The following is a 13117-nucleotide window of genomic DNA, read 5'->3' as shown; positions in this document are numbered from 1 at the left end:
GGGGGGGGGGGGGGGGGGGGGGGGTGGGGAAGCTACACAGTTTACATACAAAAGGAAACCCATCTGTGGTGGCAAAACTGAACGCTCAATAATGAAAAAAAATAGGATGGACTACCACAACAATTGCAGTATGACAATGATAACATGTGTTGAAAGGAAGTACAACCCTGATCCAGATCAAGCTCAGATAGGATCCTTGCTTGTTGAATATCAATGACGGCCGCATTTTCATGTTCCTTCTTCATCTAGTCAATGTTTCAATGATTTTTTTTTAAATGGATCGACCCAACTCTTGTCCTCTGCTACCGCTTTGTTCCATCGATTTTTGAAGATTTGAAGTTCCCATGTCGATTGCCTCCTTATCTGCTCAAGTTCATATCAAGCATCAACACTAAATGAGTTCAAGTTCGAACAAATAAAGATCAATATGGTCAGCACACAATGCAACCAACCCCATTGCGAAATAAGCGATTATATGTGATAAAAAAGTGATTGTGTATGTATTGGAACTGGAAATGAGAAGGTAATCTTGGTTCTGATAAGTGACGGACGAAAAGTCTAACCTCTGTTCGAACATCAGCTGGTGGCAGGCTAGGTTTCTGAGTCAAACAAAAAAAAAGTACGAGATTTAAATAAGATTTCAATAGACAAGCATCACGGACATAAAGAAATTTTCAATGGTTACCTTTGCGAACTCTGCAGCTTTCAAAGAAGGCCTAGACTGTAAAATGAAGAGGAAAATTTAATGGCGGAAGAGTGAAATTAAGCACATCGAGAACACCAATGATGTGCTACAGACTACACAAATCATACAATGGAAAAAAAAGTGAGCAATGCAAATTACCTTGCCTCCACCTCCACCCAAAGTCTGTATGCCCTTGTGAACAATATACTGACTATCAATTACTCCCACCTTCTTGGTGCGATCACCCTGCAGAACAAGTTACTTAAGCACATTTCAAAATGAAAGATGAAATTATAAAGGAGATGGCAGTTTCTTAAGTCGCCTAGTTGTTCATTTTAAGCAGTGTCAGCCTTCTCAGTGAAACAACAGGAAAAGCTTGTATAGTCTTCCAGTAGAGAAGGGCCTTCATTATCAGTGAAGGGCAGAGTTTGGTTCTTTCCTTTGCTAATATATTTTCAATTTTGATATCCAAGTTACCATCAGCACATGTAATTTTGAAACAAGGATAGAAAATTCCGATGCCAGTTGGAAACAATGAGTTGATAAAGGTTTGAATCGGGTTGTGAGGTTAGCTATTACATAAGAAATGATCAATATATGGAAGCCTTACCTGTGCACAATAGCCAAGTTTCATATCCATTCCCCATCCATGAACAAGATCATTCTGGACGAAAGAAATAACGTGTTAAATGAAATGAGGGTTGTGTGGAAGGAAGAGAGAGAAGGTGTAGCTCTCAAATGGTGAATTAGATTAGGAGAACTACCTGTATAAGATGCCAAGCACAATACCAGGCTGATCTCGAGAATACAGGGGCCATACCTTCTACAAATCTAGAAAAGTAGTAATATTTTAGAAGTTAGTTCATTTGCCCATACGGATAGCGAACAGAGACAAAACTCATGCTTGTCATTGTATTTGGTAAATTTCTTGTTTTAATTTGATTAACATCACAAACTTGGATTGTTTTTGCTTGATGCACCACAATATTTGTTTAAATACAGTAAAAAAGGAATGTAATATGTTATATCATAATAGATGAAACAAGAAGATTAAGTGCATCCACACAATCACTTACCCAGTGCAAGGTGGCCCCTCACTTTTATCTGTACATTTCGTACTACCTCTGAGATCATAAACCCTTCTGCATGGACTACTAAATGTTAGATGAACAATTGACGTGGATTAAGTAGTGTTTCATGAAGTACAGTTAAAATATCTGTTTTACCTGTGTATCTTCTTTGTTCGTGCACGAATGGTAATTCTATGGTGTATATCGGTCGAATTTGGATCCAAGGCGGGCTGAGATATTTCCAGTCCTTCAGACTTTGCAATTTCCAGGTATCTGAAATTTATAAAGTTTTTAGATGAAAAATGAGATATTTCTCCCTAATGTGAGAGACAGACAAATAGCAATGTCTAGTAAGGTTATGTCTTTTATATATATATATATATATATATATAAGAAGCATCAAGCAAGGTTATGCGCTTGTAAATAGTCGTGTGTACTCGGTAGGTAAAGGAACAGCACTACATTGGGGAAAGCTAGGAAAGTGCCAAGTAGAATGTGAAGAGACCAGGCCTCTTGAATGCCTCGGAAGTTAAATTCTTTTCAACGTTAGTTCCGGGGAGATTCCTAAAAGTAAGAATGCTAATAAGTAATAGACAGACATTGTTGTATGCCTTGAGAAAGGTCATGTGAGATCTCATATTAGTTGGAGAGGTAGTTCCAGGGAGATTCCTAAAAGTAAGAATGCTAATAAGTAATAGACAGACATTGTTGTATGCCTTGAGAAAGGTCATGTGAGATCTCATATTAGTTGGAGAGGTAGTTCCAGGGAGATTCCTAAAAGTAAGAATGCTAATAAGTAATAGACAGACATTGTTGTATGCCTTGAGAAAGGTCATGTGAGATCTCATATTAGTTGGAGAGGTAGTTCCAGGGAGATTCCTAAAAGTAAGAATGCTAATAAGTAATAGACAGACATTGTTGTATGCCTTGAGAAAGGTCATGTGAGATCTCATATTAGTTGGAGAGGAGAACGAAGCATTCTTTATAAGGGTGTAGAAATCTCTCCCTAGCAGAAACCTTGAAGGGAAGCCCGAAAGGAAAAACCCAAAGAGGACAATATATGCTAGCGGTGGGCTTGGGCTGTTACAAATGGTATCAGAGCTAGACACCAAACGGTGTGTCAACGAGCACGCTGGGCCCCGAAGAGGTGGATTGTGAGATCCCACATTGATTAGAGAGAGGAACGAGTCCCAGCGAGGACGCTGGCCTTGAAGGGGGTGGATTGTGAGATCCCATATTGGTTGGAGAGGGGAACAAAGCATTCTTCATAAGGGTGTGGAACCTCTCCCTAGCTGACACATGTTAAAAACTTTGAAGGGAAGTTCGAAAGGGAAAACCCAAAAAAGACAATATCTGCTAAAGATGGGCTTGAACTGTTATAGGTCAAGCTTGGAAATAAGAATAGAACATTAATATTGACCCAACTCTAACTCTTCATTTTTGTTTTTTAATCCATGTAAACTTTGAACGTAACATTAACGCTTCAGCGACTTGTTAACAGTGACTACAACCCAGAGAACGAATTCAAATAACAAGGAGAGTATTGATGACTTCTTTAAAAGATGAACAAGCTTATTTTTGTACCTTCTTGGGCTAAAATGTTCGACCCCCAAATCTTCATCCCAAAGAAATATGTAATCATAAATGTACACAACTGCCGGTTGCAAAAATCGTTTTGCATACCACCTGAAGAGAATGACAAAAGACAAGAAACCATTTAAACCAAACAGCAGCCATTCTAAGTCCATCTATGATTGGAGAACCCTTAGCAAGAGAGTGGAAAAAAAAAAAAAGGGAAAAATGCAGATAGACAAACATACCACTTGGTTTGGTTTCGCGCAGCTATATGTATCGCGTCATTACTCCAATCAAGATCCCACCATCCATCCACATTGCCGTCATAATGGAAGAGAATAATTGTGAAATTCTCTGGAAGAAACTGAAATGTATGAACTTAGATATAGAGTAATCCCAATAAATATGGTTAATGTCAAATGATAACAAGATCATACTTTTTGCACAATAGAATCAACGTTGTCCTTTTGTTTGATGCCAACTGGAATTGCAAGTAAATTGCGGTTGCTGTAATCCTCAGCCTGAAATTTATACCAAGCATGTCAAAATAAGTAATTATTAAATCTTTTAGCAACGCTAAAAAAGGCCTTTCTGAAGTCCTAGCAGTATCAAAGTAAGCATCAACTGATAACTACAAGCACACATCCAAGTATAAGCCTTAAGAAACAAAATAGCGATAGAAACCGACCTGTAACCTTGAATTGCTAGTTTCCCAGAGAGGTCTCAACTCCAAATCGGATCTAGCTTCTACTATGCCATGTGGCAAGCCATCCAAGTTTTGATACTCCTCTCCGAGGAGCTAATGGGAAATTTAAAAGAATTTGTTTAGATGGTGATCATTCATTTACAAGGCTCCTTATTCAAGCAAGTAGAGAAATCAACAGAGTATATTGACTACTGAATAAAATTTAAATATTTTAGATCATCACGAGAATTGTAGTTTCAACCCAGGAACAGAAGGCAGGGAGGGAACCAATATGGTCAAACATGAGCAGGAATGACAAAAAAACTTACCCTTGTGTTGTCAAAGGGTTGCAAGGTTGTTTCAATCTGTAGGTAAAAAAAAAAAAAAAAAACATAAATTACAGCTTCAGCTTAAAGACGAAACTGGATTTGTGCACATGTATGATCTATTCCCTACCGATGAGAACCTTAAAGGTGAAATTTTAGCGGGGGGATGAAGTGTATAAAAATATTGTGAGATCCCACATCGGTTGGAAAGGAGAACGAAACATTCTTTATAAGATGTGAAAATCTCTCCCTAGTAGACATGTTTTAAAAACCTTGAAGGGAAGTCCGGAAGGAAAAGCGAGGACAATATCTGCTAGCGGTTGGCTTGAGCCATTACAATTGGTATCAGAGTTAGACAACGGGCGATGTGCCAGCGAGGAGGCTGAGCCCCGAAGGGGAGTGGACACGAGGCAAGATCTCACAAATATTTACTTGAAGTTGAAGATATTAGAAAGCCTTAATTCCCTGGGATATATTACTACAATATCTAAAGACATATCAGATTTCAGATGTCCAAAACAAACTTACTTTTGTCTGTTGATATTGGTAATTTGTAGTTCTGTACACAATGAACAGCATTACAATACAAATAACAGCCATAAATTGTAGCTGCTTCATTCTGAAGTGGCATTTTCCCTGCACAACCATCGTATGCGTAAGAAACTTCAAGAAAATCAAACACTGCATAGGCAAAAGGGCACATCTTATTTGAAAAGTTCAAATCATAATTCCAGTATACTTACCCCATCAGAAAATAGACTCTTTTTTCTGATCAGCATGCCCCATGATTTTGTTGGCTTCATAGGCAGCAAAACCTCCTATCTTGATTACATACAGGCCCCTGTAACTACACATAAAGAATATAAAACCCCATCATCAGTACTCCAAGCAAAAACAATCCCAATACACATAAGGTTCTGAATTTCTTCTTCAATGACATTTGCTTAGCAGAAATATCGCTATTATCTTTTATCTTCCTCTCCCCTTTGTCTCCCTCTGTTGGTTCAGTGAGAAGAGTCTAAAATTTGGTTTGAGTTTTACAGTTCAAGTGGCAAAACATTTCATAAGTAAGATATATGGAAAAAAAAATTCTGGATAAACTTTCATTGAAACAAAGCATGAGAAGCTTGCACCTCCCTTATCCACTTCATATGCATTCAGTGACAGTCCGAGTATAGAAACGAGCAAGCAAAAAACACTGGGGATCCCAGCAATATATTCCCATACGAAATCATAAGCAGCATCAGAGAACGAAAATTCTACATCTTATGATAATACACACAGTTCATTTAAGATGCTAATCTATAAGGATTAAAAAAGGGGAACGGTAGCAGACTCGTATGAATCTTGCGATTTCTCCCATTTTCCACGAATTGTCAACTATCCCAGATAGATGACGAGAAGCTAGTCAGAGATTCAGCAAACATAGGAAAAAGAAAATCTAGAAGAAGAACACAGAGAAGAAAATAGCTCTACCGTATTTCCAGACTCATATTGGAGGAGCGAAGTAACACTTCAGCTTAAAGATATGAACAAAATCATTCGATAATTTCCACAAGATCCGATTCTACCGTTATTGAGGGGAAAAAAATGAAAGAGGAAGCAAACTCAAGAAAACGTAAAGATTAAGCTTGAAGTCCCCATTAGAGACCTAAACTTTGGATCCTTAAGTAGTGCTCCATTCAGAATGGAATCAGAAAAGAGCGCACAATGCAAGGGGACCCCTAATCCAAAAAATGCCCGCCGGGTCCAGATCTTTCCAGAGTGGATTCACATACAAAATACCGAAGAGATTAAAAACTCACCTCCGAGATTCGGCAGTCACAGAGAGCTGTAGAACTCCAGTTGAAGCGTCAAATATAAAGAACAGAAATCCTTGGCTAGACCCAGCAAAGGGTCCCCTCCCCCAATGGATCAAAAACAGTGATGAATCACAGAAAACATGAAAAGGGGGAGGAGAGAAAGTGAGGGGATGAGCAACAAATAAAAACGACAGGGCAACAGAGCGAGAGAGAGAGAGAGAGAGAAAAGACGAAAAAAGAAATGTGGAGAGAAGAAGAACGAAATAGTAGGATGCGGCACGTTTCAAGGGAAGAAGACACTTTCCCATTTTGCACCTTTAACTCTTCTCTGCATGTCATTCCATACCAAAACACATCGCACACACTGCCTGTGCAACCTCACCATCGCCACCACTTTCCCCTCTTCTTTATCTCATCCCATTTCAAAAACCCAATTTGGTAACCAAATTTACCACCCATCTATATTTGCATTCAATATTACCCCTTTCATTCCAATCCATACTACTTCTGAATCAAACCCAGACCACCCAAGTAAATGCAAAACATGAATTCATGTCCGTCTACAAGGATAATCTTTTACTCTTACATATCCAATCTAGATTTCAAACGATTCACATAGATTATTGATGGATCATATCATCATCGCACTGGTTTCCATCTAAAATCCCATTCAAAATTTTAATTTTGGTTTTTTTTTTATAAATATTTATGGTAATTTACTCTAAAATTTACCCATCTATTAATTGTCACCCACTTTTCCCTCCACTCTCAATCTCACTTTCATTATATTATTCCTTATCATATTTGTTTTTTTTTTTAATTTTAAATATTTCCCTTTACCAACTTGTTGAATTTTGCAGTCTTTTTCTTCATATTCCCACACTTTTTCTCTAATTAATTATGCTTTAATTAAACCTCTTATTGTATTGTTTTCTTCAAAATTTTAATTATAAATTAGTTGATCTAATTTCATTAATGACCAACTACTTCACTGCTTCCATATTCTAATATTTATTAAAAGTATTTAACATTTGTAATCAAGCTTGTTTAAAAAATCAAAACTCTTCTAAAAATGGATCATTATACCTAATATAAGAATTAGACAAAACTTTTTCCTATACTATATTTTAATCTTTCTATTTATTAAAATATTTTGTCCAATCAAAAATCATTATTTTCATCTGTACCATTGCATTTTTATATATTATTTAATCAATTTTTCAAATTACTTATTTTGTTTTAAATTCAATATCAAATTCAACCAACATTAATTATAATATAAATTAAAATAAATAAATTAGACCATGAAATAAATAAATTAAAAAAACTATTTCAAATAAGTATAAAAAGAAAATAAAATAATAATTCATAAAAACACTTTGCGTAAGAGAGAAAATTGTCTTGAAATAAACAGAATATACCAAAAATAATTTATCCCATGGAATAAAGAAAAAGTGGAAAAACTTTACCAGCCAACCAAGAAATGACAGCTGGACACCGAATCCTCGACTTCCGGAAGTACCGTCAAAAGCAATATTATTATAATTATTTAAATATTATATTTTAATTTTTTTTATTATTATATTATCGTGACATCAGAGCCCATCGGACCATCGTATATAAATATAATATTCCGCGACTAAATCCAACATTATTAGAAAATAAACCATAAAGTCTGGAATTAATTACACGATTAATTATTAATTTAACAAAGATACTGTCGGTGATAATTATTATAATTAATTAACTTATTCGTAAATACACTATAACCGACCCTTTACAGCACCGCCGTCATGATGACTTTCATGTGCCTTCAAAATTAATAATAATAATGAGAATAACGCAAAAGCCCACTTACCAAACATTTTTAAAATGTTATTATTAAATTTATTTAATTGAGATAATATTAATAATATCGCGTAACCTCGTATACCAGCCACGTGGGTGGGTTATGTGATTAGGCACCAATTCTGCCACGTATGCGAATCATGGACCTGGATACTGTGCGGAAATCGTAGCCCTACATTTTTAATTGTTACCTTGTTATTATGCACGTGATCACACCAGATGATGTTGGCTGATTTTTTTTCAGAAAGAGAAAATATTTAACATGTACTCTCTGAAAATACATTTACACTCATAATTAACTTTGGTTTTTTTTAATAATGAAAAATCAATTTAGGGTTATCTAATTTTTTTTTAAATGGTAAGTTTTATCGAGTATTGGAAAATAAATAAGATGCCAATTATGTTTTTAAAAAAATTATATTTTAAATTTGAATACAAAACTTTGTTTTTTTTTTTTTTTTAATTTGAATGCAAAACAATTACACTAATAATTATATCTATTTAAAAAAAATGGTAAGTTTTATCGAGTATTAGGAAAATAAATAAGATTTTTTAAAAAAATTACACTAATAATTATATCTATTTTTTTAAAAAATGGTAAGTAAATCAATTTAGAGTTATCTAATATATTTTTTAATAATAAAATTTTTTACCAAATATAAATTTAATTTAATATATTTAGACTCGAGTATAAATCGATATTTTTAATTTGATTTTTTTTTAAAACTTAAAAATTAGATGACTTATACCTCGGGCGTGCAGGCTTACGGAGGAACAATCCTCGTCCGGAGCTCCGCCGCAACTAGGTTCCAATCGCCAGTACTATGCCGGAATACGGCACCTACTAGAAGCTCTTTCCACGTATCCCACCTCTTTTGTATCACCTCCGCTCCCATCTCCGACAAATTTAAACGTATTAATCAATGAATCGTTAAGGATATTTAGTAATAAATGATAGCTTACCATATATATTATATTTGATATTTTATTATAAAAGTCTTATTAACCGGAAAATTGAGAAAAATAAGGAAATTAGATTTTATATTATTTAAGAAATTTTGGGATAATTATTCTAAGAAATTTTAGGATATTATAAATTCCTGTGAGATGTCACGCCATTGGATTGTATTTTCTTTATAAAAAAAACCTATAATAAATTTGTTAAATATATATTTTTAAAAGTCTTAGAGCTCACAACTTCATAATTAAATTACAAGTCTTGAAATTAGTTAAAACATAAGTTTGGACTCGAAATTTTCCTACATATAAGAATTTCCAAAACTTTGTTTTTTGTTTTCAAAAAATATTTAAACATATTGTTTTTATTTTTTCTAAAAAAAATATTTGAATTCACTCATAAATTTGAAAAAGATCGATCTTATTTTATGAGTTCTTTGATGTTTAAATATTTGAATTTGGGGACTATTTTGCTGAATCTTGATGGCAAACTTCTTGTATTCAGATAAAGTTTCGAGTAAGTCTTAAATGAGCACTTATATTTTATAATTTGATGATCGAGTCGATTCGATTATAAGTTCATTCCATACCGGGCTCAATCGAAATAGGGCTACATTCTAATCATGAGAATGGGTCATCCGAGCGTATTTAAGTAGATATTATGTTATCCCTAGGTCCTTACATTCCATTGAGGAGTAGGAATAAGCTCACGACCGTTTTTTACATATCTATGTAGGACCCTGTACATGTCTATGGATTCTATTGAATAGAGAAATAGGCTTGATTGTCATCTTTTTATATAATAGTAAGGCATCCTTGTGATAATTCGCAGATAACTCATCAAGTTACCATTGAAATAGGATCCACACGAACACTTGCATTAGTTCGGTATTAGGGGCATCCCGAAAACGTCCGAGTCGAAATATGGCTTTCAAATTAAGTTCCAAAATAGTGGGGGCTGGAGTGGCGATGCATACGTAAAAAGTAAAAGGCTCATCGAATGTCAGAGGCAAATAGAGCTTTTGTACATTTACATTTTAGTTAATCCATGAACAAGATTTATATATTACATAGGCCCATGTCATTTGATCCAATAGTGTTCCGTTAGATAGAAATAGATTTGATAAATACTGATAACTCTATATTTTTAAACTATATTAGATAGGAATACTCTATATTAGATAAATCCAATAGTGTTCCGTTAAATAGGAATTCTCTATATTAGATAGGAATATAGAGTATTAGAATGGCAACGAAAAATAAAATTATCACTAATATTATTCTTTTTTCTACTTCTCCCAACTACAGGATAACCTCGAGGGTGGTTGCAGGTTTACAAAAGGCTGGTATATTTCTGCACGCACAAAAAAAAATATATTTATACTTAAAACTTCAATTAAAAATGAAATAAGAATATTTTATTGATTCATTTCTAAATCGAATAGAGACACCGTTGAATTAAATTAATATCATCTATCAAAATCTAAGACAACGTCATATGTGTATTTCTTTGTCTTCATATACCATATTCTCTACCTACCCACTACCAATGTCTTACTCAATCCTATCCACTACCGATGTCTTACTCAATCTCTTATTTATTGGTTACCACAAAAGCAAAGCCAAAGTAGACTTTTGTTATGAATTACAAATCTATGGTATGATATTGTTTTATAAGCTCTCATATTCCTTACTTCTAAATCCATGATCATTACTGTAACGTGAGATTCCCTCCCAACATTTCAGGAAGGCTTTCTCTAATCTCTACCCAACCCATCTAACCGTGCTCAATATCTTAGTTGTTCTAGTTGTTCTATATCTGATAGCAACACCTTAGTTGTTCTATATCTGATAGGAGGAGTTCAAATATTCATCTAAGAACTAACTAGAATATTAGCTTCAAAATGTGACACAAACAACTAGATTTCATGAGACTAATTCGATGCAACCCATTAAATGTAAAGCATTTTAGAACTTAGTACATGCAAGTGCTAAATATTCAGAAGCATTAAGAATCAGTAATGCTTTTAAGCTATGCATACACCATAGCTGCAAGACCCACAATATGAACACAAACTCTTAAAGATATATGTCCAACATGATTATTCAGAAGCTCACACCTACCAAAAACTATACTATTTTGCTAATCAATCCAAAAACTACTCATTTGGAGGACGTTTTTTCCATTGCAGTTTCTATCATGCTACAGAGTTGTTCTTTGGAACACAATATTATAATTTATTCTTTAAATAAAAGTCAACAAACTCTTTAAAGAAACATTTCCAATAATAATAACAATAATCAATTTGTTAGTTTACATCAAAATAACTAGCTTTTAATTAGCTTTTACAAGTTTAAATCCCACATTTTACCTATACAATTCAAATACAAGTTACACATACCTAGTTCTCAAATCTGCGAGCCAAATGCCCCCAAGAATGTGAAGAATCATTGCCTTTGTGCCACTGGTAATGCTACAAGCATAACGTTAACATGTAAAGGAAACTTTTACTTACACAGAAAGGCATATCAGCAACATAAGTTCAATCAAATAGAAACAAACGGATTTCATTATATACTCATATATTTGCATTGAATGTCTCCACGCATTACATGTATGGATTGCCACATAATTACAAGTTGTTGATTAGAGGATACAGACAATACCCGGAATATGAAGAATCAAAATGAGGAGTGCTTCCAACGTGCAATTTCCCATTCGTCGTTGAACGTTTCTGTCAATATTCTTTCTGATTCGATGTTGTCCTCCAAAAATCTCGACATGTCACTTTACAACTGACGAAACTGGAACTGGAAGCAAGCACCCACGAAAAATTGTGGGAAGTGACTTGTAGCTTCAACTTGTAAAGGTGTTGCATCTCCACATTCTTTCTATTAGGGGTGTCAGCCTACCTACTTATTTGTGGTTTGCTTGACATTTGGCATAGTGAACGAAACTTAACATTGTTGAAGTACTAAATTCAATTCCTGAGCACTTCTGGCTAGTGAACCGCCTCTCCTGCAGCAAAATTATGCAGAAAAAATGAGGCAATTTAGCGATAACGTCCCATTCGGGGAACAGGATTTGAGTTGAGATGTGGACCGACAGATTCCAGAAGAAAATGATTATACCTTACAAATGATGGAAGGATTTTTTGAATCTTTTGCAGGTGGGTGAAGCAGTGCTTGCAGCATTGTACCCTGTGTTTGAGTTGCAATGCAAGCGGATAACACCAAATTTAGTCTCATTTACATATATTTATAAAGGAAGTGAAAACCAGATGAAAAGTCACCTCTGCTCTGCATGAAGGTCAACACCAACTACTGGAGGTGCTGATACTGCTGAGCTTATAACATGACCAAAAACTGCTACAAGCTTCAATAGAATCTCCATTGACAAACTGGCATGCCTACCGTACCACATAAAATGTAAGACATAAGAACTTCTTACATCTAAGTCAAATTTCATAAGCAGGAACATAATTTTTAACTGATGGAATTAACAGCATTTTCAAGGTGCATCATGCCATTGGTATTCCCTTCTGATATAGAGTTCTGGTTGTCAGTTTGGTCAATATATCTAACCTCAAGATAAGAAACTTTTTACTACTTTACACCCGAGATAATTACCTTTCTATCTTGCTATCCAATAAACCCACGAGTACAGGAAGTAGGCAAGAGAATAAATCTAGAGTTAAGACATCCATCTTCTCAATGAGAACGCTGATCACATCTGCATGCACCTGCATCATGAACTGGTTCTTAGAATGCCACATTTGGAAACAGAAAAAATATGAGTAGCTTACAAAATTGAAGGCACGTGAAATAAAAACGCAACAACAAAAGATACGCACAGAATGATCTGGAAGTTTTGTCATAGCATTAATGGCACCTTTCATGTCATTCCGCTCCCAAAAGTGTCGTATCACCTGTGCAGGACACTCACTGGTATGAACGCAACTTCCAAAAAAAGTAAATGGTATTATCTGCATGCTGAAAGAAAATTACCTGCAATTTTGTTAAGCGGGATCGAAGGGTACTTAAGAATACATCATGAGATTGCATCAAGTCTTCAATGACATCCCTATCATTTGCAGAGGTAGAATCTCTTCCAGAAATTTGAGGTTCTCCCTTCTGTTAATAAGCAAAAAAAAAAAAAAAAAAAAAAA

General features: G+C 34.7%; 2 protein-coding genes across 9 annotated transcripts in view; both read right to left on the bottom strand.

Annotated features, from left to right (window-relative positions):
- Positions 1–95: 95 nt before the first annotated feature.
- On the bottom strand, positions 96–6747 carry LOC111434159. Of its 4 annotated transcripts, none has more exons than XM_023071492.1 (16): positions 6147–6745; positions 5085–5188; positions 4870–4977; positions 4345–4380; positions 4019–4129; positions 3768–3851; positions 3576–3694; positions 3340–3441; positions 1912–2028; positions 1762–1827; positions 1450–1516; positions 1296–1349; positions 845–931; positions 686–721; positions 564–599; positions 96–363 (listed from the first exon to the last, which is right to left on the bottom strand). In XM_023071492.1, the coding sequence occupies exons 2-16, from the start codon at positions 5142–5144 to the stop codon at positions 250–252; spliced, it is 1197 nt and encodes a 398-aa protein (XP_022927260.1). In that variant the 5' UTR covers positions 5145–5188; positions 6147–6745; the 3' UTR covers positions 96–249. The 4 variants fall into 4 exon arrangements, with proteins under 4 accessions (XP_022927260.1, XP_022927263.1, XP_022927261.1 ...); XM_023071495.1 differs by having other exon boundaries at positions 5085–5182; XM_023071493.1 differs by lacking the exon at positions 6147–6745 and adding an exon at positions 5818–6098.
- A 4506-nt stretch (positions 6748–11253) lies between these two features.
- LOC111434164 (katanin p80 WD40 repeat-containing subunit B1 homolog) overlaps positions 11254–13117 on the bottom strand; it is an 8214-nt gene continuing 6350 nt past the window's right edge. For 3 of the 5 annotated variants that reach the window (XM_023071506.1, XM_023071507.1, XM_023071505.1), the window contains 6 exons: positions 12957–13082; positions 12803–12877; positions 12579–12691; positions 12242–12358; positions 12081–12149; positions 11491–11967 (listed from right to left, as the gene is read on the bottom strand). In XM_023071506.1, the coding sequence (XP_022927274.1) occupies positions 11907–11967; positions 12081–12149; positions 12242–12358; positions 12579–12691; positions 12803–12877; positions 12957–13082 (561 nt within the window). In that variant the 3' untranslated portion in view covers positions 11491–11906. Of the gene's footprint in view, positions 11423–11490; positions 11968–12080; positions 12150–12241; positions 12359–12578; positions 12692–12802; positions 12878–12956; positions 13083–13117 lie in introns of those variants that run through there. The other 2 variants (XR_002708903.1, XM_023071508.1) reach the window with 2 other exon arrangements.

Source organism: Cucurbita moschata, unplaced genomic scaffold (genome assembly GCF_002738365.1).
Source record: "Cucurbita moschata cultivar Rifu unplaced genomic scaffold, Cmos_1.0 Cmo_Scf00044, whole genome shotgun sequence".
NCBI lineage: Eukaryota > Viridiplantae > Streptophyta > Magnoliopsida > Cucurbitales > Cucurbitaceae > Cucurbita > Cucurbita moschata.
This window is presented reverse-complemented; position numbering and strand designations above follow the sequence as displayed.

Coding starts and splice junctions, on each gene's coding strand:
- LOC111434159 (XM_023071492.1), bottom strand. CDS start 5,144: ATGAAGCCAACAAAATCATGGGGCATGCTGATCAGAAAAAAGAGTCTA. Junction 4,978..5,084: donor AGAGTCTATTTTCTGATGGG/GTAAGTATACTG, acceptor ATGGTTGTGCAG/GGAAAATGCCACTTCAGAAT. Junction 3,442..3,575: donor GCGCGAAACCAAACCAAGTG/GTATGTTTGTCT, acceptor CATTCTCTTCAG/GTGGTATGCAAAACGATTTT.